The 24879-nt window shown below is 44.4% G+C and overlaps 1 protein-coding gene across 2 annotated transcripts; it reads left to right on the top strand.

Annotated features, from left to right (window-relative positions):
* The first annotated feature begins 12631 nt into the window (after positions 1–12631).
* LOC131925049 (disks large homolog 5-like) lies at positions 12632–24547 on the top strand. 2 transcript variants are annotated; one of them, XM_059280295.1, is made up of 7 exons: positions 12632–12824; positions 16368–16530; positions 17648–17776; positions 18465–18636; positions 22377–22492; positions 23461–23557; positions 23720–24547. In XM_059280295.1, the coding sequence occupies exons 1-6, from the start codon at positions 12692–12694 to the stop codon at positions 23546–23548; spliced, it is 801 nt and encodes a 266-aa protein (XP_059136278.1). In that variant the 5' UTR covers positions 12632–12691; the 3' UTR covers positions 23549–23557; positions 23720–24547. The 2 variants fall into 2 exon arrangements, with proteins under 2 accessions (XP_059136278.1, XP_059136277.1); XM_059280294.1 differs by having other exon boundaries at positions 23723–24547.
* The last annotated feature ends 332 nt before the right edge of the window (positions 24548–24879 follow it).

The raw sequence follows: 24879 nt of genomic DNA on the forward strand, positions 1-24879 counted from the left end.
GTCAGAGCTTTGAATGATGGCTGCTTCCAGTTCCTGGTGAAGGCCTTGTTGTCCTCAGTTGCTGTAACAGTTCCTTGTGTGCCAAACGATGGATGTGTTCAGGTCTGTATGTCTGTCTACATGTATGTTTAGTAAAGTATGAAAGCTCGTCTTCATACCTTTCCCGTATCTCCCAGCCTAAAGCAAACAAAACACATGGTCCAGAGGCTCTAAACAGCAAGAAATCAATAACCTGGATTCTTTTCCGTTCTCTTTGCTCCAGCAGCTCCAATCCTCTGCAGAGCAGTAAAGCGTGTAGCAGCCGAGTTGGAGGTGATTAATCTCGTTAGTGTTATGAGATGCTCAACTTGGAATTTGAAATGATTCATGTACGTAGGCAAGTGAGAATTGCTTTTGCATTTAGGATCTCCTTGCTGGATGAATATCAGCAGGCTGAAGGGCCACATAAAATTATCCTTGCATGTAGCTTGAGTTTTCCTGCCTGGCCCACAGTCAGGACAAATCTCTGTCACCCGCCAGTCCCGCAGCCACTCAGATCCGACCAAGTAAACACATAGACTTATATTGATTACAAACTGTATGGCCATGGCAGGCTTCTTGCTAACTGTTCTTACAGCTTAAATTAATCCATTTCCATTAATCTATACCTTGCCACATGGCTCGTGGCTTACCGACATCTTCACATGCTGTTTGTCATCATGGCGGCTGGCAGTGTCTCTCTGACTCAGCCTTCCACTTCCCAGCTTTATTCTCCTCCTTGTCCCACCTACACTTCCTGCCTAGCCAATGGCCAATCAGTGTTTTATTTATTGACTAATTAGCAACACATTTGCCATACAGAACATCCCACAGCACTTGCACATCTGGGACACCACATCCTTTTCCCAGCGCACAAGTCTCTGTTGAGGGCTGCCACACTCCCACTCAGCTCCACCCCTCCAAGCAGAGATGGCTGGATCAGGATTTCTGTGTTTGTACCACAGTCCTATCTGTTACAGGCTGTGTGGTGCCTGTAACCACAGAGGGCTAAGTATCTCAAAAGAAAAAAAGAAATGGAGCCTCAATTTGAAATGCATTGTAAATAACATAAATTAAAAATATACATGAAGACAGGCCAAGTTTCTCTGTAGGTGCCCAGGTTGATCTGACTTCACGGTCAGCCTGGTCACTATGGCTGTTCTGGGGACCCAAGGTGAAGTAATGGCTGCCCTTCATCCTGACAAGTCCTTGGGGTCTCCAAGTGGCCATTCTTTTCTTTGCACTCAGTACCTGGGGAGTCCAGGGCTGCTCTTGTAGAGCTTGGGCTGGTGACACTCTGGGACAGTGTTTCCTGCTCCTTGGCACTGTCCACATTCAGTGTGAGTGTCTCTATTGGCTGTACCCTATGCCAGTCATCTGAAAATCCTCAGATACACCCAGAAGTGTGCTTTGCTGATCTCCTTGGTGTCACTGAAGCCAATCAAGGTGGAGATGCCCTTCGGATGGTAGAGTTACATCTTTGCCCACAACTCAGTGTCACTACTTTACCGGGGAGGGGACCCAAGCATGAGCAATTACAGGACTCTGAAGGTACCTCCCTTAGCTTCTTGTCGTATTAACTTGGGTCTCTAGGGATACTGTAAATAAAGCAAAGGGCCTGCTTTTTGGGAAGAAACTTGCTAGAGGAAGCAGGGAAGTGGGAGGCAGAGAGATGGGCAAATGAGCAGAGCCTCATGGGCTACATATTTCAGGGGCCTGGTGGCAGATGGCTGGTTCCAGGAAGGACTAGATGGCAGGAAAGCATCGTTGGGAGTTTCTCAGAAACCCTTTGGGGCAGATTCTGGTAAAAACTGAATTTCCTGGAGCAGTAGAATATGGAGTTTGAGTTCATTGTAATTTGGATTATTAATGAAAATGTGAAAGCCTACTAAATGAAGCTTGCAAATATTAATGATAATTAGAAAAGAGGTAGATTTGGAATAGATTATAGAAAGTGCACTTGTTGTCACTTCCCAAAAATCGTGTTGGAGACAAAAACATTCAGAATGCTTCAAGAATTCACTTTATATTTAAAAATTCTCAGAAGGGTTGAAGTGGAGAAAAACTTTGCATTTGTAATGACTTTGAGTTGGGAGGCCATTGATATGCTATGCCACAGTTTGGTGAGCCTGCTTCCAGGATGTCACTGAGCAAGATGATGCCACGAGTGTCTTTCTCCACAGAGGATGAGGTTCAGGGACCCTGGGGTGGGCTTTTCAGTTTAAACCCAGGACGGCTTGGGCTTGTTCAGGTCTAGATGGTCCCATCATTATACTGGGTCGTATCCTTGAGGGGTGATCAGTGGGAATTGACCATCCTGCTGCTTTTATCACATGGGGGATGGGTATTGTATGAAGAGAAGTGGTGGCTGGGGAGGAGATGTATCAGGAAAGGTAACAGATGGACTTGCATTCTTACTGCTGCAGTTCCCTCAGCCTTCTGTAGGTGGCGCGGTTGTTCAACATAACTATTTCTACAGAAGACAACGGCCTTTGTAGAAGCATCTAGAAGTGCTCTTAGACACAGCCCATGCAGTTGCTTGATTGCAGTCAACTCTGTATGTTTATCTCAGTTTTATCAAAATCACCCCCCAAAACTTGCTTACCCTGAGCCGTAGAAACACTTGTGTGTGTCCTTAAGTATTTCTTTTTTCAATCTGTAAAACTCCAGGCTTAGAGCCTGTGGCCCACAACCGGTGAGATGTCCCATAACAGATCAAAATTTTAATTTGCTGAATCATGCAGGGTTACAACACTTTGGAACTCAGGGTTTGCTCACCAGTTCAGGCCTGTTAGGGTTCTGGAGAAGTCCCACAAAAGACCACCATCCACGTATACAGTCAACAAGAGTGTTTATTATCTCAAGAACCCTTCTAACATGCTGAGGCCCAGCCATTCCACACAAAGTCAAAATGACCCTGAGAGGGATGTGTGGCTTCTTTTAAGCACAGCTGAAAGGGAGTTCCTAAGGTAATTAGGTCATTTTAAAATTTGGCTTAAGCAAGTGTCAATCATATTAGTACGTTCCTGATTGGCTAGGGCTAGCAGGGATTGGCTAGGGCTACAGTGTTCCCATTTTTGGGCAGGTCTGGACAAGTCTCAGGCTCTGTCCTTTTTTATCTGCTGATTGTGGCTCAGGCCTGGCCTAGCCTGATATTGCATGTACCAGGCTTCTTCATCCTTGTTGTCGGGGTGTTGGAGATCGATTGTCCTTTGTGGCTCTCCCAGAAACTGCTCAGTTTCAGGAAATTAAAATTTAGGCCTGATCCCTGAGGGAAGACTGAGCAGCCTGTTACAGCATCTGGTTGGTCCTCTCAAGCTGACAGGAATCAGAGATACAGAGGCAGGAAGGAGTCAAACAGGACAACATACAACCCCGAGTACCCCCCAACCCCTCTCATTTTGCACCCCTCCTACAACCCTTCCCACCTCCCCCCAACCCCCATTCCCTGCCCAGAGCTACTTCCTCCATTTAGGCTCAGCTTCTGAGTGTCTCAGGAACCTCTCGATAGGCTCAGCTCACACTTTGAGCAGTTGTCCTCCAGCAGCTGGTTCAACATCTGGAGGTTGGGGACTCTTGGGAGGGGCTTTCTTAGGAGAAGTAAGTCACTAGAACTGTGCCTCTGAGCAGTAAAGCCTAGCCTAGGCCTGCTTCTGGCCTAGCTCCTTGAGCCTATGGGCAGCTTCCTGGTCTGCTGCCATGGAAACAGCTTCAGCCTCCCGCTTTTGGAGACTGAGCTTCCCCACCTGCCTATTCTGCTGTGGTAGAGTGAGCCCTAATAAACCCTTCCTCCCCATTTGTTTCTGTCAGGTATGGTGGGAACATCCACACAAGATAACTAACTAGTATAGTAACTGACCTCATTACCCTGAGAACTCCAGGCTCAGACTGCTTCACAAGTAAAATCTGAATTCGATTAAACTCTAGAGAAGAGATGATGCCTTGTTAAAATAAGTCATAGTCTGCTATGTGGCTCTCACTGACCTAGGACTCACTATGTAGACCAGGAAGGACTCAACATTACAGTAATCCTCCTGTCTCTGCCACCTATGTGCTGGGGTTACAGGCTTGAACCATTGTGCTCAATTCAGTACTGCCTTTTCAAAGAAAGCTTCTCCAAATATAAAAGAAAACTGCCTCAAAACTCGTTTTGTTTTCCAAGACAGGGTTTCTCTGTGTCCTGGATGTCCTAGAGCTGACTATGTAGACCAGGCTGGCCTAGACCTTCCAGCGCTATGAAATCTAGTCCATAAGTGGTGAGGGCTCTAGGGAGACGTCAGCTTGAGTGCTCCTTGTTCAGTGAGTTGTGTTGGGTTCCATCCCCAGGAACGGCACCTTCCTGTCAGTTTATGGAGAGCAACCAACAGCCTCAATACCTTGAATAGTTTGGGGTCCTATTGGACCCATTTGGCCCACAAATCAACCAGGTGTAACCCATTGCCAGTGTTGGAAGCTTCACTTGGTGACAAGAGATATCCAGTTGGGGGGTTCTGTGCCCATTCTTTTTGGATTTCTTCTTTGTTTCTTTGCTTGTAATTTTGCTATCTCATCTAGATCTCCTCCATATATGTATATATTTTAGAGTGATTCTGCTCTAATAGGTTTCTATAAGATCCCTCAAAAGGCCCTTTATTTTAATTATTCCACCCTATATTTCTTCACTTGCCCCTTCTTCCCACTCGCTCCTCATTTGATCATTCTGTTTGAGACTCCATCGTTCATCCATCCATAACAATCTATATACTATCCCTCCTTTTGTGGAGAACTGTCTCTCCCTCCTAGTCCCTTACTCTATACCTAACCTGTGGTTATACAGATTATAGTTTACTTGTCTTTGACTTAATAGCTAACATCTACATATAAGTGAAAACATACCATATTTTTCTTTCTGTGTCTGAGTTATCAAACTCAGGAAGACTTTTTCTAGCTTCATCCATTTACCTGTGAATTTCATGGTTTTCTTTTTCTTTTTTAACTGCTGAGTAATATCCCATTGTGTAAATATACCTCATTTCCTTTAAATGTTCATCTGTTGAGGAACACCTAAGATGTTCCCAATTTCTGGCTATTATGAATAGAGCAGCAATGAACGTGGTTGAGCAAGTAAGTGTCTCTGTGTAGGTGAAGCATCCTTTAGGTATATGCCAAGAGTGATATAGCTGGGTTTTGATCGTTCTCAGCTTCCCATGAGCAGCCACACCTATTTCCGTGGTGGCTGTACAAGTTTGCATTCCTCCCAGCAAAGGATGAGTGTTTCCCTTACTCCACATTCTTGCTGACATGAGCTATCATTTGTTGCATTAATCTTATCTGTTCTGACTTGTGTAACATGAAATCCCAAAATAGTTTTGATTTGCATTGCCCTGTTGAGTAAGGATACTGAACATTTTTTTAAGTGTTTCCCAGACACTAGAATTTCCTCTGCTGAAAATGCTCTGTTTAGATCTGTACCTCATTTTTAATTGGGTTATTTGTTTTTCTGATACTAGTTTTTTAGTTCTTTATATATTTTGGCATTTACTCCTCTATTGGATACGTAGTTGGTAAAGAACCTTTTCTGATTTTATAGGTTGCCTTTTGAAATAAAACACTATTAGTGGCAGAATAGATAATGCTGTATGGGTGAACCTACAAGTTGACAGACACCCTGGGGTTAACAGAATTCATTAAAGTTATTTAATAAAAGATCCCCAAATAATAATACATTCATTATATTAATAATTTAATAAACATATATTGATATATTTGTAATTATTCTTTTAGAATCTCATAGAATGCATTTTAACGATATTTACTCCCCAACCACTCCCATTTATTCACCTCAAATGTGCCCCCACATCTGTGACACTCAACTTCAAATCTTCTTCAGTAAATTAGTTTTTAATAACCCCATGGACAGACTCCTAAAGAAAGCTGACTCTCTCTCTACCAGAAGCCATTATTCCTTCAAAGCTCTTCAGCTCATGCATCCTTCCCACTCCATGCTTGAATGTTGATCCGCTTGATATTAGACAAGTGACCACAGCTGCTATGAGTCATGAGTGCAGTGCTCCCGTGGTGGCCAGAAGACACTGCTCTAATCTTCCCTGACCTCTGGCTCCTACAACTTTCCTACTCATCTTCCATGATGGTCTTTCAGTCTTATGTAAAGAGTATGACACAGATATCCCATTAATCATTGATGGAATCAGTGAAATAAAGATAAAAATATAAAGATACAGGAAACAAAGAGTTGGTTCTTTGAAAACATTAACAAGATGGGCACACCTTTAGCCAAATTCACCAAAAGGAAGAGGAGGATGAAAATAATAAAACAAAGGAGGAAAAAGGAGACATGGAGGGAATTCAATCACTTAAAAATTTACATTCCACCAAACTGGGAAATTCCTTTTTAAATTTTTTTTTAAATTTTATTTTATAATTTAATTTAATCTTACATCATCCATGGATTCCCTTGTTCTCCCCCCTCCCGCTCCCCCACCTTCCCCCCAGCCCACCCCCTATTCCCATCTCCTCCATGGCAAAGACTCCCTTGAGGATTGAGTTCAACTTGGTAGATTCAGTCCAGGCAGGTCCAGTCCCCTCCTCCCAGGCTGAGCCAAGTGTCCCTGTATAGGCCCCAGGTTCCAAACAGCCAGCTCATGCACTGAGGAAAGGTCCCAGTCCCACTGCCTAGATGTCTCCCAAACAGATCAAGCTAATCAACTGTCTCACTTATACAGAGGGCCTGATCCAGTTGGGGGGTCCTCAGCTATTGGTTCATAGTTCCATTCGTTTGGCTATTTGCTCCTGTGCTTTTTCCAACCTTGGTCTCAACAATTCTTGTTCATACAAAGCCACCTCTTTCTCGACAATTGGACTCCTGGAGAAGAGTTAATACCAATACTCTTTAAATTGTTCCACACAATAGAAACAGAAGGAACATTACCAAACTCCTTCTATGAGGCTACAATTACCCTGATTCCTAAACCAAACAAGGATACAACAAAGAAAGAGAACTACAGACCGATCTCCCTCATGAACGTTGATGCAAAAATACTCAATAAAATACTGGCAAACAGACTCCAAGAACACATCAAAACAATTATCCACCATGATCAAGTAGGCTTCATCCCAGGGATGCAAGGGTGGTTCAACATACGAAAGTCCGTCAATGTAATACACCATATAAACAAACTCAAAGAAAAAACCACATGATCATCTCACTAGATGCAGAAAAGGCATTTAACAAAATCCAACACCCCTTCATGATAAAGGTCTTGGAGCGATCAGGAATACAGGGAACATACCTAAACATAATAAAGGCAATTTACAGCAAGCCAACAGCCAACATCAAATTAAATGGAGAGAAACTCAAAGCGATTCCACTAAAATGAGGAACGAGGCAAGGCTGTCCGCTCTCCCCATACTTATTCAGTATAGTACTTGAAGTTCTAGCCAGAGCAATAAGACAACATAAGGAGATTAAGGGGATACAAATTGGAAAGGAAGAAGTCAAGCCTTCCCTATTTGCAGATGACATGGTAGTATACTTGAGTGACCCCAAAGATTCAACCAAGGAACTGATACAGCTTATAAACACCTTCAGCAACATAGCAGGATACAAGATCAACTCAAAAAAATCAGTAGCCCTCCTATATACAATTGACAAACAGGCTGAGAAGGAAATCAGAGATACATCACCCTTTACAATAGCCACAAATGATATAAAATACCTTGGGGTAACACTAACCAAGCAAGTGAAGGACCTATATGACAAGAACTTTAAGTCCCTGAAAAAAGAAATTGAAGAAGATGTCAGAAAATGGAAAGAGCTCCCATGCTCATGGATAGGCAGGATTAACATAGTAAAAATGGCAATCTTACCAAAAGCAATTTACAGATTCAATGCAATCCCCATCAAAATACCAACACAATTCTTCACAGACCTGGAAAGAATAATACTCAACTTCATATGGAAAAACAAAAAACCCAGGATAGCCAAAAGAATCCTGTACAATAAAACAACCTCTGGAGGCATCACGATCCCTGACTTCAAGCTCTACTATAGAGCTACAGTAATAAAAACAGCTTGGTACTGGCATAAAAACCAACATGTGGACCAATGGAATCGAATTGAAGACCCTGACATTAATCTGCACACCTATGAACATATAATTTTTGACAAAGAAGCCAAAACTATACAATGGAAAAAAGAAAACATCTTCAACAAATGGTGCTGGCATAACTGGATATCAACGTGTAGAAGGCTGCAAATAGACCAATATCTGTCACCGTGCACAAAACTTAAGTCCAAGTGGATCAAAGACCTCAACATAAATCCAGCTACTCTGAACCTGATAGAAGAGAAAGTAGGAAATAGTCTTGAATGCATTGGGAAATTCTTTTTAAAAAAATTGATGAATTTCTAAATCTATATGATCTACCAAAATTAAATCAAGATAACATGAATTAATTAAATAGTCCCAAACTAACTAATGATATAGAAGCAGTAATTAAAATTTCCCAACTAAAAGAAGCCCAGAGTAGGAGGGATTCAGTGTAGAGTTTGACTAGTCATTTATAGAACAGCAAACACTCCTCAGACTATTCCATAAAATAGTAAAAGAGGGATCGCATTCAAATTCTTTTTTAAGCCAGTGATACCTTGATGATGAGAGAGGGATATATATATGCTTATTACCTTGATGAACATATACACACACACAAATTCTCAATAAAATACTCGCAAACCAAGTCCATGATCATATAAAAAATAAATCAGGGAAACAATTCCACTCACAATAGCCTTAACTATATAATGAGACATTTTGGATTAACATATTTTAAGAGAATAGTGTTAATAAAATCTGAATATATATATATATATATATATATATATATATATATATATATATATATAAAGGCCTGTGTAAAAATCCAACTTCCATTCATGATAAAAAGTCCCAGAGAATCTAGGGTAATGGAAGACATATTTCAACATAATGAAGTCATTGTACAACAAGCCCACAGCAGCATCATGCTAAATAGAGAAAAACTCAAAGGAATTTAAAAAAAAAAAAAAGAGGAACAAGAGAAGCATGTTTACTCTTTCATTCTTATTTAATAGAGTATTTGAACTCTTAGCTAGAGCAATAAGACAACTGAAGGAGATAAAGGGGATGCAAATGGAAAAGGGAGAAGTCAAAATTTCCTTATTTACAGATGACATGATTCTAAACCAATAGGATTAAAATTATCAGAAGTCCCTTAAAGTTGATCAATACATTCATAAAAAGGAAAAATGCAAACTTAAGACAGGAAAGTCAGTAGCCTTCCTGAATACCAACGACAGACCTACTGAGAAAGAAATCAGGGAAACAATTCCACTCACAATAGCCTTAACTATATAATGAGACATTTTGGATTAACATATTTTAAGAGAATAGTGTTAATAAAAAGTTATGAGGTATCCAAGAGAAATCCTAAATACACATAAGACATTTGAAGTTGATGTTCTAAAAGATCTTAAAGACTTAAATGAATGTAAGTTTTTAAAGTTTTATGGATAGGCAGGTAATATAAAAGGTCAATTTTGCTAAATTAATAAAAATAATGCAATAAATTTTGAACGAGAAGATGTGAGTACAATAAATCACTCATTTCTGTAGAACTTAATAATCTGACTATAAATGTTCTGTTATGAGCAAAGGATAATTTTTAAAGTGGAAAAGGCAGGAACATCCAGAGATAATTTTAAAGAGGGAAAAGCAGGGAAGCATGCCGTATTAGAGAGAAACATGTTATATTAGATAAGAAAATAAAAATACTTTAGTGTAGCTACATAAGCAGTGGTGTGTAATTGGGAGTGTCAATATTGCAAAAGATTGCAGTGTCCAGAATCTTTAAGTGTTGAGAAAAGGGGCTACAGGCTGAAAGGAGGAGGATGGACTATCATCAGTGCATGCCCTGAGAATATGGCAAATGTTCTGGTTAGTTTTTTACTGTTGTGATAAAAGTCAAAAAAGCCAATCTGGGAAAGTGAAGGGTTTATTCACCTCACAGGCTACAGTCCGTCATCAAGGGAAGCCAAGGTAAGATCCCAAGGCAGCGGCTTGAAACAACAGAGAACCACTGCTCACTGATCTGCTCAGCTAGCTTCCCTCTGAGGCCCAGGCTCACTTGCCTGGTTATGGCACTACCTGCAGAGGGCCAAGCCATCCTCCATCAATTAGCAATCAAGGAAATGCCAAAGAAGCATGACTGTATGCCAATCTGATGGAGTCAAATCCTCAACTACCTGTCAAGTAGACAGCCAAGATTAGCCATCACAGCAAGCCATGAAGGGAAAAACAGAAACCTGAGCTTACTGCAAAGAAAATTGAGCCTCCATGAGTAAAATAGTATGCACAAAGTGAAATTTCAATTGTAGGAAGAAAAATCTAAAAGGATTTATGTTAGAAATTGAAACTATATTTAAAATAATGAGAGACGACAATAAGCCCAAGGCACAAAGGAAAAGTTAGTACAGGTGATTTTGTAAAGCTGCAGGGTGGCTGCAGGGTGGACATGGGGAGGGGCTATTGGCTGCCAGCACTTTTGACAATCCTTGTAAAGTTTTGGTGGAGGAGTTCCCCTCAGAAGCCCTACACCTTACTACGGAGGCTAGATATGAAATACAAGCCTGAGTCACTCAACTGCATGCCAGAGCTTATGTTCTAAAGAATGGAGGAGTCCATTGTGCTTGATGATTAGAGGAAGGTTGTATCCCATTTTCAGAGCCATGGATGTTGCAAGCTTCTAAAGCAGCTCCAGGCTAAAGCCAGTATTCTTGTTGACACACACTGCAGTGCCCACGCTCATTGTGGTAGTGCCAGTGGTGAGCTCTGTATTATGATTTAGCTCTGGAATATGATTTGTTTCCTGGTGCTGCTGCCTCCAGATCCTGCCTCCTTTACCATCATCAGTGGAACTTCAAATCCTAATAAGCCATTTTTGCTGTGAAAGCAATTAAAGGCCTCTAGCTGTTCTTTATAATGAGGAGCATACAGAAGTCTTCCCTGGGTCCTCCTGTTTAACAAGGAGTTTTTTCCTTTCTCAGGACTCATGGAGTAAGCAGATGTGGTCTGGAGGAGTTGAAGTCCAAATTCACATGGCTCTTTCTGATGCCACACTCTTTCTGACAGGTCCAGTGTATTTTCTGTGTTAGGCCATTCTTACTTTTTTTTTTTTTTTAAAGAGTACTCATTTTCTGTCTCTTGGACACTTTCCCACCACTTACTGCCAGACATAACGTAATTACTTGAATTTCAAATCTTCAAGTATAAAGGAAGAACAGATTCTTTTGTAACTGGATTTCTAGCTGATCCTCTCCTACACAAGAAATCAATGACTGGTATTTCAGTTTATTTCAGCCATCCGTGGATATAAAGTCATCATGACCATGAGATCTACAGCTGATTCAGATGTACCTTTTGATTCAGATGTACCTTTTGATTATTTTCACTCCTTCCTTTCACTCTCCTGGGGAGCTATTTGCTCAAGAATATTAGTGAAGAGGGGGAATAAGATTGTAATGGGTATTCTTGGTTGCCAACATGACTAAATCTGGGATTAACTAATGCCTAAAAATAGAGGGCACACCTGTGAACCATTTCTGCCTAATTTGAAGCAGGAAGATCTATTTACTTGTAGTCTGGATTTTTGAGGGAGGATTAATATAAATCTTTAATTCAAATAAAATCTGGACCATGGTTTCTGCTGGAAGCCTACAGAAGGACATGGAAGAAGGAAGCTTTTTATCTTTGCCTGGTTGCTCTTGCCTAGTTAGCACATTCATACCCTCAATACCCTGAGAGTCTACTTCTTTAAAATTCCAGCATATACTGCAGACAGCTGAGACATCCAGTCTTGTGGCCTGAGCAACAACTGGATTCTTGGACTCTGTGGACTGAGCAACTACTGGATTCTTGGGCTTTCCATTCATAGCCAGCCATTGTTGGATTAGCTAGAGCACAGCATGGAAGCACTTCTAACAAATCCCCTTTCAATATATAGAGATATTCATTTTATCACTTCTGTTGCTTTAGAGAGCCCTGACTATTACACCAGGCATGTGGAAAGGATATTCTAGAGCAGTTTTTTGGGTCTCATAACATAGAGACATAACAGTCTCAGCTCACCTACAAATTCCCAATGTTCACTTTCCCTTAACCTTAGCCTTCCCCAGGTGCTTGTTCACTTCAGAGGACTCAACCTTCATCCTCAATACCACTCTGACCTAACTTTTTGGTATGCTTTATTTATCATATTATGGGGTATGGATGTTAAGTAGGGGAAGGGCCATTCTTGGGCAGTGCTTATAAAGTGAGAGTTCAACTCCCCATGGGTGAAGTAGTGAAAAGATTCTAATGGAGCAGAGAAAAATCTCTAGCTTTGGAGGAGGAGTTGCTGAATGGATTCCCCTGTGTCATAGGAGAGACTCCTGGAGAGGAAACTTCAGCTTCTGGTCAGTTCATGGAGAATTAATTTGCAAAGAGGCAAAGGCTGTTCCCCATGACATCAGCAATCCCTTCTCTGGAAATTCTACTGTATCCTGGAGAGCTCTTGGAATCCCCTGTGATGTCATTAGTGTTGTAGCAACACCAAGTGCCCTTAGACGTTCATTCAGTGCCTATAAAATTCACCCACAGACATGCTGTCAATACTGAGGCATCTATTTGGTAGACAGAATGGACAACATGGAGAGACCAGAGTCAGGAAGAAGGAAGCTGGCCCTAGGTCTCACTGGAAAACGTGGGGAAACCAGTGGTCCTCAGGAAGATGCAGTGAGTTCAGACAAGGGACTAGGGAGCTTTCTGGATGTGATGGCCTTGAGTCTTCCAGGTCTAGGGCTCAGGAACTGGGAGCTTCTGGGAAGCAATAGGTCTATCTTGCTTCTCTGGGTTCCTAAATGGTTGACCCACATCAAGGACTCATGATTGTTAGTGTGACAGAGTCAGGAATTGAAAAAGGATGTAGCCTTTGTTCTGGGGACCCTTTGCCTTCACTCTGAGTGGGGGAGGAGGCACAGAGGAATTAATGAGATTTCATTACCATCACTGCATTTTGCCCACAGTGGAGTCCTTTAGGTTGTGTGCCAGTAATAATATAGAAAGGAGAGTCCCCTGGCAAACCTGAGGTTGTCATACTTTACGTCACAGCCACTAGCAGGGCTGAGGCACCAAGTGCTGCTCTCTTCCAGTGACTCCTAAGATTTCTGACTTCCCAGCTGCGGGTGGCACACAGGTCTCCAGGTCAGCCTGAGTGCTATTAGAGCTTGAGGACCTAGGCAGAGACTGCCTCTTCCTGGCAGCTCTGGGTGTCCTGGGCTGTCAGTGAGGATGGCTTTGTGAATCTGGTGACTATATTCTGCCCCTGTATGGCTTCTCCATTAACATGAGAGTTTGAAGCATCAAGCAGGTAACTGGGCATCCCTACACTACTTGAGTGCTTGTGACAGTAGCAGTCATCTCCCAGCTTCTGAAAGCACATGGCTGAGGGCTCTGAAGCCAATGTGTATTCCCTGCAGCTGTGAATAAGCCTTAGGAGGTTGTTCCCTTGGTCAACTTGTGCAGGGAGACAGAGGAAAGCAGGTACCTTCTGAGACATCCACTTCCCTATAGAGAGATGGAAGAATTGACATTTACAGAGGGGGAGACTCAAGTCGGGTTTTTCACAACCTGTTGGACAAAGTCTCATGTATCAGTCACTTCCTGAGCATCCTTCAATGTGTCAGGTTTGACTGAGATGAGGTAGTGTGTAGGGCAGGTGCTGTCCTTTGACTTATAGAATTGTGTATTACTGAGGGCAAAGGATCCCAATCATCTCCCCTTTTTTGTCCTTTGCCTGCCCTTCTCATGCTCCGATGAATATTGTAATTTAAGCTGGCTGTTCCCCCTTCCTAAGGGCATGTGCATTGTCACAGATAGCTCCAGATCAAGGAATTTGGCTTTTGTGTAGCTCTAGGTGAAGCATCACAGCAGTGACACACTACATACTCTCCTCATGACTGGCAAATTTGTTTTTCTGAAAATGCCTTTGTGTATCTGTGTGTGGCCTCTCAATAGACATTCATCTTTCCTCAAAATCAAGTGCAGGAATGGACCATCACTCTTCATGGGAGTGTTTGCTCTTGTGTTGAGGGCTTACCTGGGGAGTGTAGCTGGAGAGTTTCTCTCCAGCTCCTGCCAAGCCCTGGCAGTCCCACAGCCCACTTATAAAATAAACACACAGACTCTTATATTATTTAAACTGTTTGGCCTAATGGTTCAGGCTTCTAGCTATCCAGTTCTTACATCTTAAATTAACCCATTTCTATAAATCTATACCTTGCCACATGGCTCGTGGCTTACCAGTATTTTACATGTTGGTACTCATGGCGGTGGCTGGCAGCGTCTCCTGACTCAGCCTTCCTGTTCCCAGAATTCTCTTCTCTGCTTGTCCTGCTTATACTTCCTGCCTGGCTACTGGCCAATCAGCATTTTATTTATACAGAGTGATATCCACAGCACTTCCCATTTCTTTTTTTTTTTCAAAAAGGAAGGTTTTAACTTTCACATAGTAAAATTACATATAACAAAACAATTATCAAGCAAGAATTATAGTTACAATATTTAGTCTATTTATAATATCTAGTCTATTTGTATTTGGCAAAATTAAAGAAGATACCTATCTATCCTATATTTGTGAGTCTAAAGGTTCATATATAACTTATCTTTTATCATAACTGAGGAAAATTATAACTATCTAGTCTTCAACTACATTGAAGACCTCAGAAGGATATAATATTAGCTGAGAAACGGGAGACGGACGCAAGCAACTTTCGAGAGTCCCCAGTTCTTAGTACATCCAGCCTGACCGGTCCCTACTTGATCGCAGTTTGCTAACTTATGATGGCTGGAATGTATTCTTCTGAAATTTTGGGGTAATTTTCATCAACTATTGGACTTACGTTTGTTCTGACAGGATGCTCACAATCTCCCACCACACCAACATTTTGTAACAGCCTTGTGGATCCTCCACAATGTTCTTGTCTTCAGGGGATTGAACTTTCCTCCTACCGTCCTTATGTAATTACCTAGAAATCTTTATTTCTCATGTTATTGACTAGAAATCTCAAGAAGGGGTTGAGCCATTTCCTGGGATGTGTTTGGTTTGAGTCTTCAACTTCCCACATATGAAGTAGTGAATATATTCTAAAGAAGGATAGATTTCCGGCTTTGTAATGAGGAGGCAATGATAGTCTTCCCTTGTGTTTCTGGGAAGGCTCTTGGGAAGGGTAGTATGGCTTCCAGTGATTTGCAGAAGTCTTGTCAGTAGGTGGGTGAAGACTGCTGGTGGTGACCCTAATAGTCCCTGCTCTGGACAAACTATTGATGTCACCAGTGTGGTGGGAACATCAAGTGACTGTGGGGTATTCTTTCCTTGCCCATAGACACGTTGCCAAGACTGAGCTGGCTGCTGGGAGACAAAATGGAGAACATGGCAAGGCCTGAGAGAGGCAGAAGGAAGCTGGGCTTTGGTCTCAGTGTGAAATATAGAGAAATCAATGGTTTGGGGGAAGGCGCAGTGCGTCCTGAGCAGGGGTTGGGGAGCTTCCTAGAGGAGCTTGAGCTGGGCCTTGCAGTAGTGGGACTCAGCATCTGGGAGCTTCTGGGAAGCAATGGGCTTATCCTGCTTCTCTGGGTTCCCTAAGAGCAGGCCCAGAGCAAGCAGTTTCTGATGGTTAGTTTGAGAAAGCCACGAACTGTCAAGTCTGCAGCTGCTTTTCTGGGATCCTTCATCTCACTGTGAGTGGAAAGGGAGGCCAGCAGGAGCAAAGGAGTGACTAATTAGGCGTCCCTGTCAGGGTAGGGTGTTGCTGCCCTTCATCCTCATGGACTCCTTCAGTTTCCATGGGAATCTGATGCCAATAAGAAGGGAGGGAAACTCCCCTGGCCATGCGCCAAAGTCTCAGACATTCAGATGCTTTGGTCCTGGGCACATGTGATCATGTTTGGTGCTGCTAAGCTCTAGGGACAAGAGGACTTACCTGCATCACATCAGATACGAGGTGACACTGTCTTCCAAATCTACATGTTGGAGATAACTTATGCCTTCCAGGGCTAGGTTACTGCCTTAGGGATGGAAGCACATTCCTAGCCATGGTGGTTGACGACAGAGACATAGCTCATGGACATCAGTTTGAGGATAGCTGCCCTGCTCTTTGGGGCCTTCACTGGGTCTCTAGCATTTCCTCTTCTTCGGGCTTCCTTTTGGGACTCAGCATGGATTCTCCTGGCTCTATGTAATTCAAGTATACAAGTTCACGTGTCTTTATCTACCTGCAGTGACCACTGGGGAGGCACCATCCCAACTCTCCACCTTCACTGAGCAGGAGCAGGAAATGAACGATGTGGAGAAACTCATCTTTCAGCTGCAGAGTATGGCATATGAGCGAATTGAGCTCTATGGAATCTTGGACACTTACACCAACATGGATTTGAAGAACAGGTAGTCATTATGCCCAGTTCTCTGCTGACCATCTTGACCCCACAGTATCAAGCCAAGCTTTCCTGAGGTACAGGAGGCAGAACCTTCAGGGTGTCCTGGTGCCTAAACTAATTTTCCTGAGTGCATCAGAGAGGCAGAACTTGGAACCTGGGTAGATGTGAGAAGGGGACACAGGCTCTTCTCCTTCTTCCAAATGAAAAGCAGAGCCTGTGGCCTGAATCACAGTCTGGGGACAGGGATAGTAGGGTGTAGCTCTCAACATGCATTTCAAGAGGCCTTGACAGGTGTTGGCTTCTGGGACATGCTAGGTGCTGTGAGTTTGTGGTGAGTCTTTGTACTTGATGATTGCGTGCAGAAAGCTCCAGGCAGCAGCTGGAGGAACCTGGTCCCATTGATCAATCTCAGTTTGTGGCTGGAAGGCCTAAAGCTCATCACAGCTCCTCTCTGGTCTTCTTCCTCATAATCTGAGATAGTGCCACCTCCCTGTATTTCATGGGCATCATGATTGTATGTGGAGGTAGAGGACATGTGGGTATGTGGGTGTGTACTCCTAGGAGTCTGGGGTCTGTGGCAGGGCCTGAGGATTTCCCATTCTCACAGTTTCCAGGGGATGACAGTGCTGAGGCCAGGGAGCCCCACTTTGAGCAGCAAACCTCCTGGCCACTGTGCGCACCTTGGTGCAACATTGGAATCCCCTGTGGAGTCTATAAAGCCATCTTGACGTTGGGACTTCTCCCTGGAAATACCGAGTGTGTTCTCTGGTTCTCACTGTCACCCAGGAATGAGAATCCTGTTTTGAAGACAAGAGAAATGTCATCATAGGTTCCTGGTGGGCCCAGATATGTGGCATGGACTCCTGGGAACTTCTTAGAGAGCTAATCTCCAAGCCAACTTAGAGTGCTCATGCAGCCCTGACTCCCTCCCTTTGGACCGCCTGCCTCTTCTGGCCTGGGGACAGGATAGGAAGTTTAATAAGCACCAGGAGGTCCCAGTGTAATAGGTACCAGGCTGTGGCATCCACTGTGCTGGGGTAGGCCAGGACACAGCCTGATTTCATATGATCCTTGAGTCCTGTGTTCATGGAGTTCTTTTCTCCTGGGGCCATGCCCTACCACAGGATGGATTCTCTGGAGATGCTGAAAAAGGAGCATAAGCAGGTGATGTCGGACCTGCAGAAATTGCCTGTGGAGATCATTGATGCCTTGAACAGGTGCAAGCGGCTGGTTGAAGAGAAAGAATCCTACAGGTACATGGCTGCTTTAGCCTGGGAGGGACTGATTGTGCCCTCTGTGTCTTTGACCCAAAGTGAGGGCTCTGGTTCTAGCCTGTCTGCCTCTTAGCAAGCAGCGTCCTTGTGGGCCTTGGACTTGTGCCTCCTGGACTCAGTTTTGGTAAGTGTGAAAAGAGCCCCCCCCCCCCAGTGATGTTCTGCCAGTCTCAGGAGCCCCTAGATAGAAAAATGGTTTGCACCAAGAAGGAAGTGTCAGGCAGATGAAGTGTCAGGCATCCCAGGGCCCCTGGGGCTGTGGCAGGGGCTTCCCAGAGCTTGTTGCCATGGGACCCATAGACAGACTTTATTCCAATAGGGACTTCTGCCCTCCTTCAGAGAGGATTTGCCCTCTACCTGCTGCCGCTTTCCCAGTACCATGAGCAGTTAAGCAGAGGTGCTTGCTGCATTGTGTTCTCAGGGGCACAGGATCACCTTTGGTGCCAGGATTTTCAGAAGTACTTTGAATCTTTCTGGGGTTATTTATTCTCTCAATTTGGCTTGCCACTGTGTGACGCTGTCTTGGCTGCTGTGAGATCCAGTCCTGGGCTGTCTGGGGGCCTGGGACTTTTCAGGGCTGGTGGTACTTGGAGGTAGGGATGGCTGATGGTACTTGGAGCTGGCTGGGGCTCACCATTTTTGGTTGGCGGGTTTGTTATCTCCATAGCCTGAAACTCCGAGATTTGGCTCAGCTGAAAAGAAATGTATGTGAGTTGAGGCTGGAGAACAGAAAGCTGTGGGAGGAGCAGGTTGCACTTCAGGAGTCCTGTGAGGAGGTGAGGAAGCTCTTGAAGGAGGCCCACGAGAAGATCTGTGACCCCTGTGCTGAGCAGCAGCAGGTAGGCTTCGGCAGCGGGGACAGGCTGCCCACCTGTCCAACCATAATCATGGAGACACCCATGGAGCCATCCATCCACTCACCCATCTAGACTCCCACCTACATACCATCCAATTGCTCATTTCTGTGATCATTCACAAGTCTCTCTGGAGAGTTACGCCAGCAACCCCTCCTGCTCTGCTAGCAGCTGCAGTCCATTGAGGGAGCTGGGTCAGTACGTATCACACACCTACATGTCTTTGTAGTCAGAGGGCTGCTATGCAGGCAGCTACTTAGGGAATAGCACAAAGCTTACTTTCATTGATGACATCAGCAAGCAGTCTGTGGCTCATTTGCTTTGCAGGGGTCATGTGAGATCGAATGTAGGAAGCAGCTTGCAAGGCCTAGAGCCCAGTGCCAATGCCGAGTGAGTGGTTCTCACTGTCAAATTTTGAGTAGGGGTCACGTGGCCTGCTCCTTTGTTCCTGTTTCCTAACATGGTCTCTTCCATTTCCTCAACTTTTGGTTCCCATTGACAGAAGCCTGAGTATCAGCTTGTCAGCCCTGTTTCCTGTGGGTGGTGCTGGACAGTTCTCCCATCCCGGAGCTTCCAGTCTGGAGCTGACTCAATGACCATTGATGTGGGAGGACTTTGACAGGCTGAGGGTTGGGGTGGCAGATTTGAGGCTTCAAGAGAACATTTTCTCCAACCACCCAAACATAATTTGACTAAGCTGTGTGTTCGCCTAGGAATTTTTAGTCTCCAAGGGACGGATAGCATTTGTGGTTCTCAGCTGATGTGCATAGTCTAAATTCAGCTGTTCATTCAGCATCATGTCCTCTTCAGTTTTTCTGCTCACTTAGGATTTCTGTGGTCTCTCCATGGTGTATGCATGGGTGTGTATATGTGTACATTGCTGGGTGTGTTTGTAGACCAGATGGTGTCATCTGGAGTTGTCCTCTGTTGCTCACTCCCTTATTCCCTTGAGCCCAGGTCTTGACTGAACCTGAAATTTTCTAGTTTGGTTAATCTGGCTGGCCAGCACTCTGGATTTCCTGTGCTCTCCAAGGTGGATCTTCTGTTGTTTTGTCTCTTCTAATTGTTACAAGTTTCAGTAGCTCAGAAAGAGGAAGGATGGAGTAGCTCTCTCTTCATTTCACACACGTTTATTGTTTTGGAGTTAATGTGTTTTGTAATAAATAACAAAAATCAAACTGTACAGCTATTTTAAACAGGAAAAGCAGATTTCTTCCCTTTCACTGCACCGAGCTAACACGACGGGAAATGTCTGGTTTGTCTCTGGCTTCACAACACAGAATCCCACAGTGCATCTCCTTGCTGACATTGTGTTGCTGACTATATCATGTGCATGGCTGTGTCTTAGAACATTTCCCTCTCATAGTTGTGCAGAGCGCTGCATTCCTGAAAAGCACTGCAGGTGACGTCACTAGCCTCCTCCTGAGTGACATGGGGGCTGAATTCATCTTCTATGCACTGTAACCCGTTGAAAACGTCCTGGGTGTTGACCATGGGTCATTTTCTTTCTCTTGAGCTAGTAAGTCTTCTGTGGAGGAGCCAGAGGAGGTTTAGTGAAGAGATTGTGATGGGTCAACTTGGCCCTGTGGGATCAATGAGTCTCAGGGTGGATAAAGTTCACGGAAGGAAAAGTAAGCACAGGCCAGGGTAGCAGAGCCCGGCTGAGTTTAAGAGCCTTGTAGGGAGGACCCACTACCTCCTGCTGCAGCAGAAAAGGTTATGAAAGGCAGCTGTCTTCTCCTTGGCCATTCTGGGTTCAGAAGTGTGTGTGTGTGTGTGTGTGTGTGTGTGTGTGTGTGTGTGTGTTGTGTGGTGCATTTCTTTTCATATGAGTGTGTGTACCTCTATTTGTATTTGTGTGTGTCTCTGTGTGTGTCTCCTGCCTCTTATTTGCACAGTAGTGTCCCTTTGTGTGTGTGTGTGTGTGTGTGTGTGTGTGTGTGTGTGTGTGTGCGTGTGTGCCCATGTGTGGTTGAGTGTGGTTGTCTGTGCCCATGTTTCCTGTATGTGCAGAGATAAGTGCTTGAGTGGGTATTTGCGAGTACCTGTGCATATATGTGCAAGTATGTGTTTGTGTGTAGTGATGTGTTCATTGTTGTGTGAGTGTGTATTTCTGCATTTCTGTCTGTTCACTTACCCATGAAACACCTTTACTGATGATGGATTCCAACTTCATTGAGAAGTACTGTGCCCACTCACTTTGCCTCCATCGAATATTGCATGTTGTTGCCCATCTTCCTACATGTCCACCTGGCAGTCTGGAACAAAAGGACACAAAAACTACTGTAACTCAATGGTTTTCGGGTATTTGCAGAGGGAAAAAATATTTGTCTGCAAGAAATGTCTTTGGAGCAAACCAGAGGAATGTGGTACAGGAAGGTGAGGAGGAGGCCACTGTGGCAAAACAAGGTGTCTGAGAGGCAGGATAGGCTGGCTGAGGGTGTGTGTCCCTTTTCTGCTCTGGGTGAACGGTGAGCACACTCAGTGGTCAGGTGGCTCACTGAGTCTTCCCTGTCTTGTCCTCATCCACATTGCCTGCTACCACTTTCTTTCCCCCTTTGCCTAACCTTGGACGGTTAACCTTGGCCTTGAAGCTTGGACTGGATTTTATTCATTGAGAGATTTTGACTTGCAGTGTGCTTCCAGCTGCATCTCAGCTCATCAGATGGTCCCTAGCCATGCGGTGGTGTGAGAATGGGGCTGTCCTAGGGCACACCTTTAGGCACACGATGGTCTGAAGCATTCACCATGGGTTGTATCTGTAGCACTCAGTAACTGCTTTTCTACAAAGTCGTTCACTCTGAGTTCAAATCAGCTTCACGGAGGGCTGGGAGAAATGAGGACCCTCAGACATTGCTGGTGGTGTAAAGTGATATAGCACAGTGAGAAGGCACACACAGTTCTTCAGATAGTTAGACTGCAGTCCCCAGGTGACCCAGGGACTCCAGAACATGAAGTAGGTGTCCACAGAGAAGCTAGGGCATGGAAGCACTATAGCAGCTTCCTTAGAGTAGCCTCAAAGTAGAAACTATCCAGATATCCATCATTTGATGAGTGAAAAAGTACAATGTGGATGAGCTTTGCCATGGAATATTGTTCAGTATGAAATAATACATGCAAATATTTGGCTCTGACTTAGCCTTTGGTTACTCAAACAAATCCCCGACAAATTACCTTACAGGGAGGAATTGTTGATTTTTGACTCCAGGTTGTGGAGATTTTCTAGTTTCCTGAGCTCATTGCTTTGGGACCAAAGTGAGGTAGCTTATGGTAAAAGGAGCTCCATTTGGAAGAAGTTGTTCACCTTGGGGGCAGCTGGGAAGCAGTGAACAAGACCAGCGGACTGGTCTACCACCATCCAGTGGTCCTGTGCTGTGGAACATTCCTATACTGCACATCCTGGGAAGCTTCCTAAGCATGGTTGGCTAATGGACCAGGACCCCAGAGGTCCACCTGTCTGTGCATTAGGTTTACAGGGTAGGCACTGAGCTGCCTATCTCTCATGCCCACTGTGTTCTTCTCTCATCCAGCAAAAGTTAACCTTCTTCTCAATGGTATCCCCAGTGATTGCTCCTTATATTAGCATTAACTGGGAAACTAAACATGTTACTGCCTTACACTGTGCTTGTATGTGTGCATCCATGTACTTGTGCATGTTCATGAGTTTACGTGTGTGCGTGTGAGTGTGCAACCCTCTACTGAGAGTACGACCTTCTAATGAACAGGAGCAAGAGAGCCTGGATGAAAGACTGAAGGACCTGCTGAAGCAGAAGGAGCCGGTCCCCCAGCAAGGGGACTTGGCAGACAAGCTGCACTGTCACTTCTATATCTCTGAGAAGAGGTAGGAGCCCAAGCTGGGAGGAGCAGTTAGAGACATGTAGGTCACCTGTACCTGGATCTCTGTCCTTTATGGGATTCTCACCATCTGGATGGCTCTCTTGCCACAGCCAGGGAAAGAACAGCCCAGGGGATTGTGCTGGCCCAGTCAACAAGAACTTCTCCAGGAAACACTATGTTTGATCCTTAGTGTTTCTGGGGTTTGTCTACCCCTTATTCCCTTCTGAGCTCTCTGGTATCTCCTCAGCACCTTGTCCCCCGTGTCTCCTCACAAATTTCCCTATGGTAGTCCTCAACGTAGCCGAAGGAGGGTTAGATGTGGAGGACAGTGTGTGCTCCGGCCTCTTTATTATCCTTCCAGTACATCTCCTTTAGAGAGAAGTTCTACCTTTGGGGCAGATCTGCATGCAGCATACTCCTGCTGATTACAGGCTCTCTGCAGTGGGCATCTGTTTCCTGTGAAAAGATTTTTTTCTGCTACAAGAAGATTTGAGGGTTGAGGAGTTGAACCCAGGCAAGCTTCTGTGCTGTAGGAGTAATTAGAACCTTCACTGCTTTTATTTTGTAGGCTCCCTTAGAAGATATTAGAAGATCTAAACATTCGCTTTCCCACGGTGCTCACATTCACCTGGTATCTAATCAGGGCCATGCATATCAGTCCTGAACTGTTACTCAGATATTGCTACATTGTTATATTTTTTCAAAAAAATGTATCTGGACAAGTGGAGAAATGTGCTGAATTTTTTTGCCCAGCACAGTGTAGTTCTCAGTTCATCTTCTAGGAGATTTTAAAAGCTGAGAAAAACATCCACGCCCAGGTGCACTCTGACGCTTCTCCCTTGGGAAATGCAGGGAATGACCTCACCTGAAAGGTCATGCTGGATTGTCCAGCTGAATAGAGCTGGTTCAGGCTTAACAGCTGACATGGCAGGTCCCCACCAGGCCTGTTCCCTAACTGCCTTCCTCCTCTAGGTCGGACAGTCTCCCGTCTGAGTTGGAACAGGCCACAGTCCAGGATGAGAGTCTCCTGCAGACAGAGCTGCTGCAGGAGGAGCACTAAGTCTCACAGGCAAGTGAGCCACCACTGCATCCCATCCCCAGCAAACATGGCATTGGTTGGGGTTTGGGAGCTCTTGACCTTGGCTTCCAGTGTGAATAGGCCCTGATTTTTTTCTAGCCTGTTGTCCAGCCAGTCTGCTTCTGGGTCTGATTTCCTTTCCTTCTCACATAGCAGATCTTGAGAGACCTGAGGAGGCCAAAGAAGCCATAGACACCTTGAACAGATGACATTCTACACCTTCAGATCAATGCCTCCTCAGAAGAAGACACCCCCTTATAGCTGTGAACTCACCAGTGAGGCATATACCAGCTGACCTCCAGGTGATCCAGGCCCAATCAGATCCATGGGTCTCTTGACCCAGTACTCCTGAAGAAAAGAAAGCATCACAAATGAGCTGGAGATACAGAAAACCTGAGACAAGAATTACTGAGAACCCTGACACTCAACAGAACGTGGTCCATGTAAGGAGTACAACATGGAAAGTAGAGATGTTGGTGAGCAAGGCTTTTTCTTTCAGTTTAGTGTGGAAGGCTTTGGCAGCTGATTGAGTCCTCAGCCCTCTCTATGCAGAGTAAATCCATCACAGAAGACTGTTGATATCAAGCTGTTCCAGACAGGCCACACCCCAAAGCATCATATTTTGTTCTCCAGCCCAGCGGTTGAAGCTGACTCGATGTCATGTACAAGTGTTGCTGAAGATGATGCCCTACAGAGATGGTGGCAGTCCCTCACTCCTCCTGTTAGCCATTTTTCCCTCCGTATGTAAAATGAGTGGGTATTCTTCAGTCTTCACTGAGGTGACTGGTCCTGAGAAAGGATTTATAGAAGACATCTGAGTCATCTTTGATGTTCTTGGGCACTCAGATGCTGCCCACGGGTGTGTTGGGTCTCTAGGAAGCACACAAATGTATGCTGACTGGAACAATCAAACAGTGGGCAAAACATTACAGGATTGGCAGTGGGTGATAATTTATTAAAAGCTTCCCATAGGTTCACAAAGAGTGCTCTAGGATCATGTCTCTCCCTTAGTCTTTATGTGGGCTTGACCTCCAAAACCCCAAGGAAACATGGCCTTCCTACCCTGTTTTCAAGGTCAGCCACAGGCTGTAGGTCTGTGCTGCTCAATCTGTAGCAAGAGAATGCTGCTTAGCTTAATTTTTATCGTTTGGTTTTGGGTTGGATTTTGTTTGATTTGGGTTTTTGCTGTTCTTTGTTATGGTTTGAGGTTTGCTATTTATCTGTTCTTTCTTTTGTTCTTGTTGTTATTTTGGTATTTTGCTAAGGCTATTCGCTGCTTATAGTGACTGCTCCCTTTAAGCCCCTATTGAGTA

Source organism: Peromyscus eremicus, chromosome 15 (genome assembly GCF_949786415.1).
Source record: "Peromyscus eremicus chromosome 15, PerEre_H2_v1, whole genome shotgun sequence".
Classification (NCBI taxonomy): Eukaryota; Metazoa; Chordata; class Mammalia; order Rodentia; family Cricetidae; genus Peromyscus; species Peromyscus eremicus.

Coding starts and splice junctions, on each gene's coding strand:
- LOC131925049 (XM_059280295.1), top strand. CDS start 12,692: ATGCTGTCAATACTGAGGCATCTATTTGGTAGACAGAATGGACAACAT. Junction 18,637..22,376: donor CCTGTGCTGAGCAGCAGCAG/GTAGGCTTCGGC, acceptor TCTAATGAACAG/GAGCAAGAGAGCCTGGATGA. Junction 22,493..23,460: donor TTCTATATCTCTGAGAAGAG/GTAGGAGCCCAA, acceptor TTCCTCCTCTAG/GTCGGACAGTCTCCCGTCTG.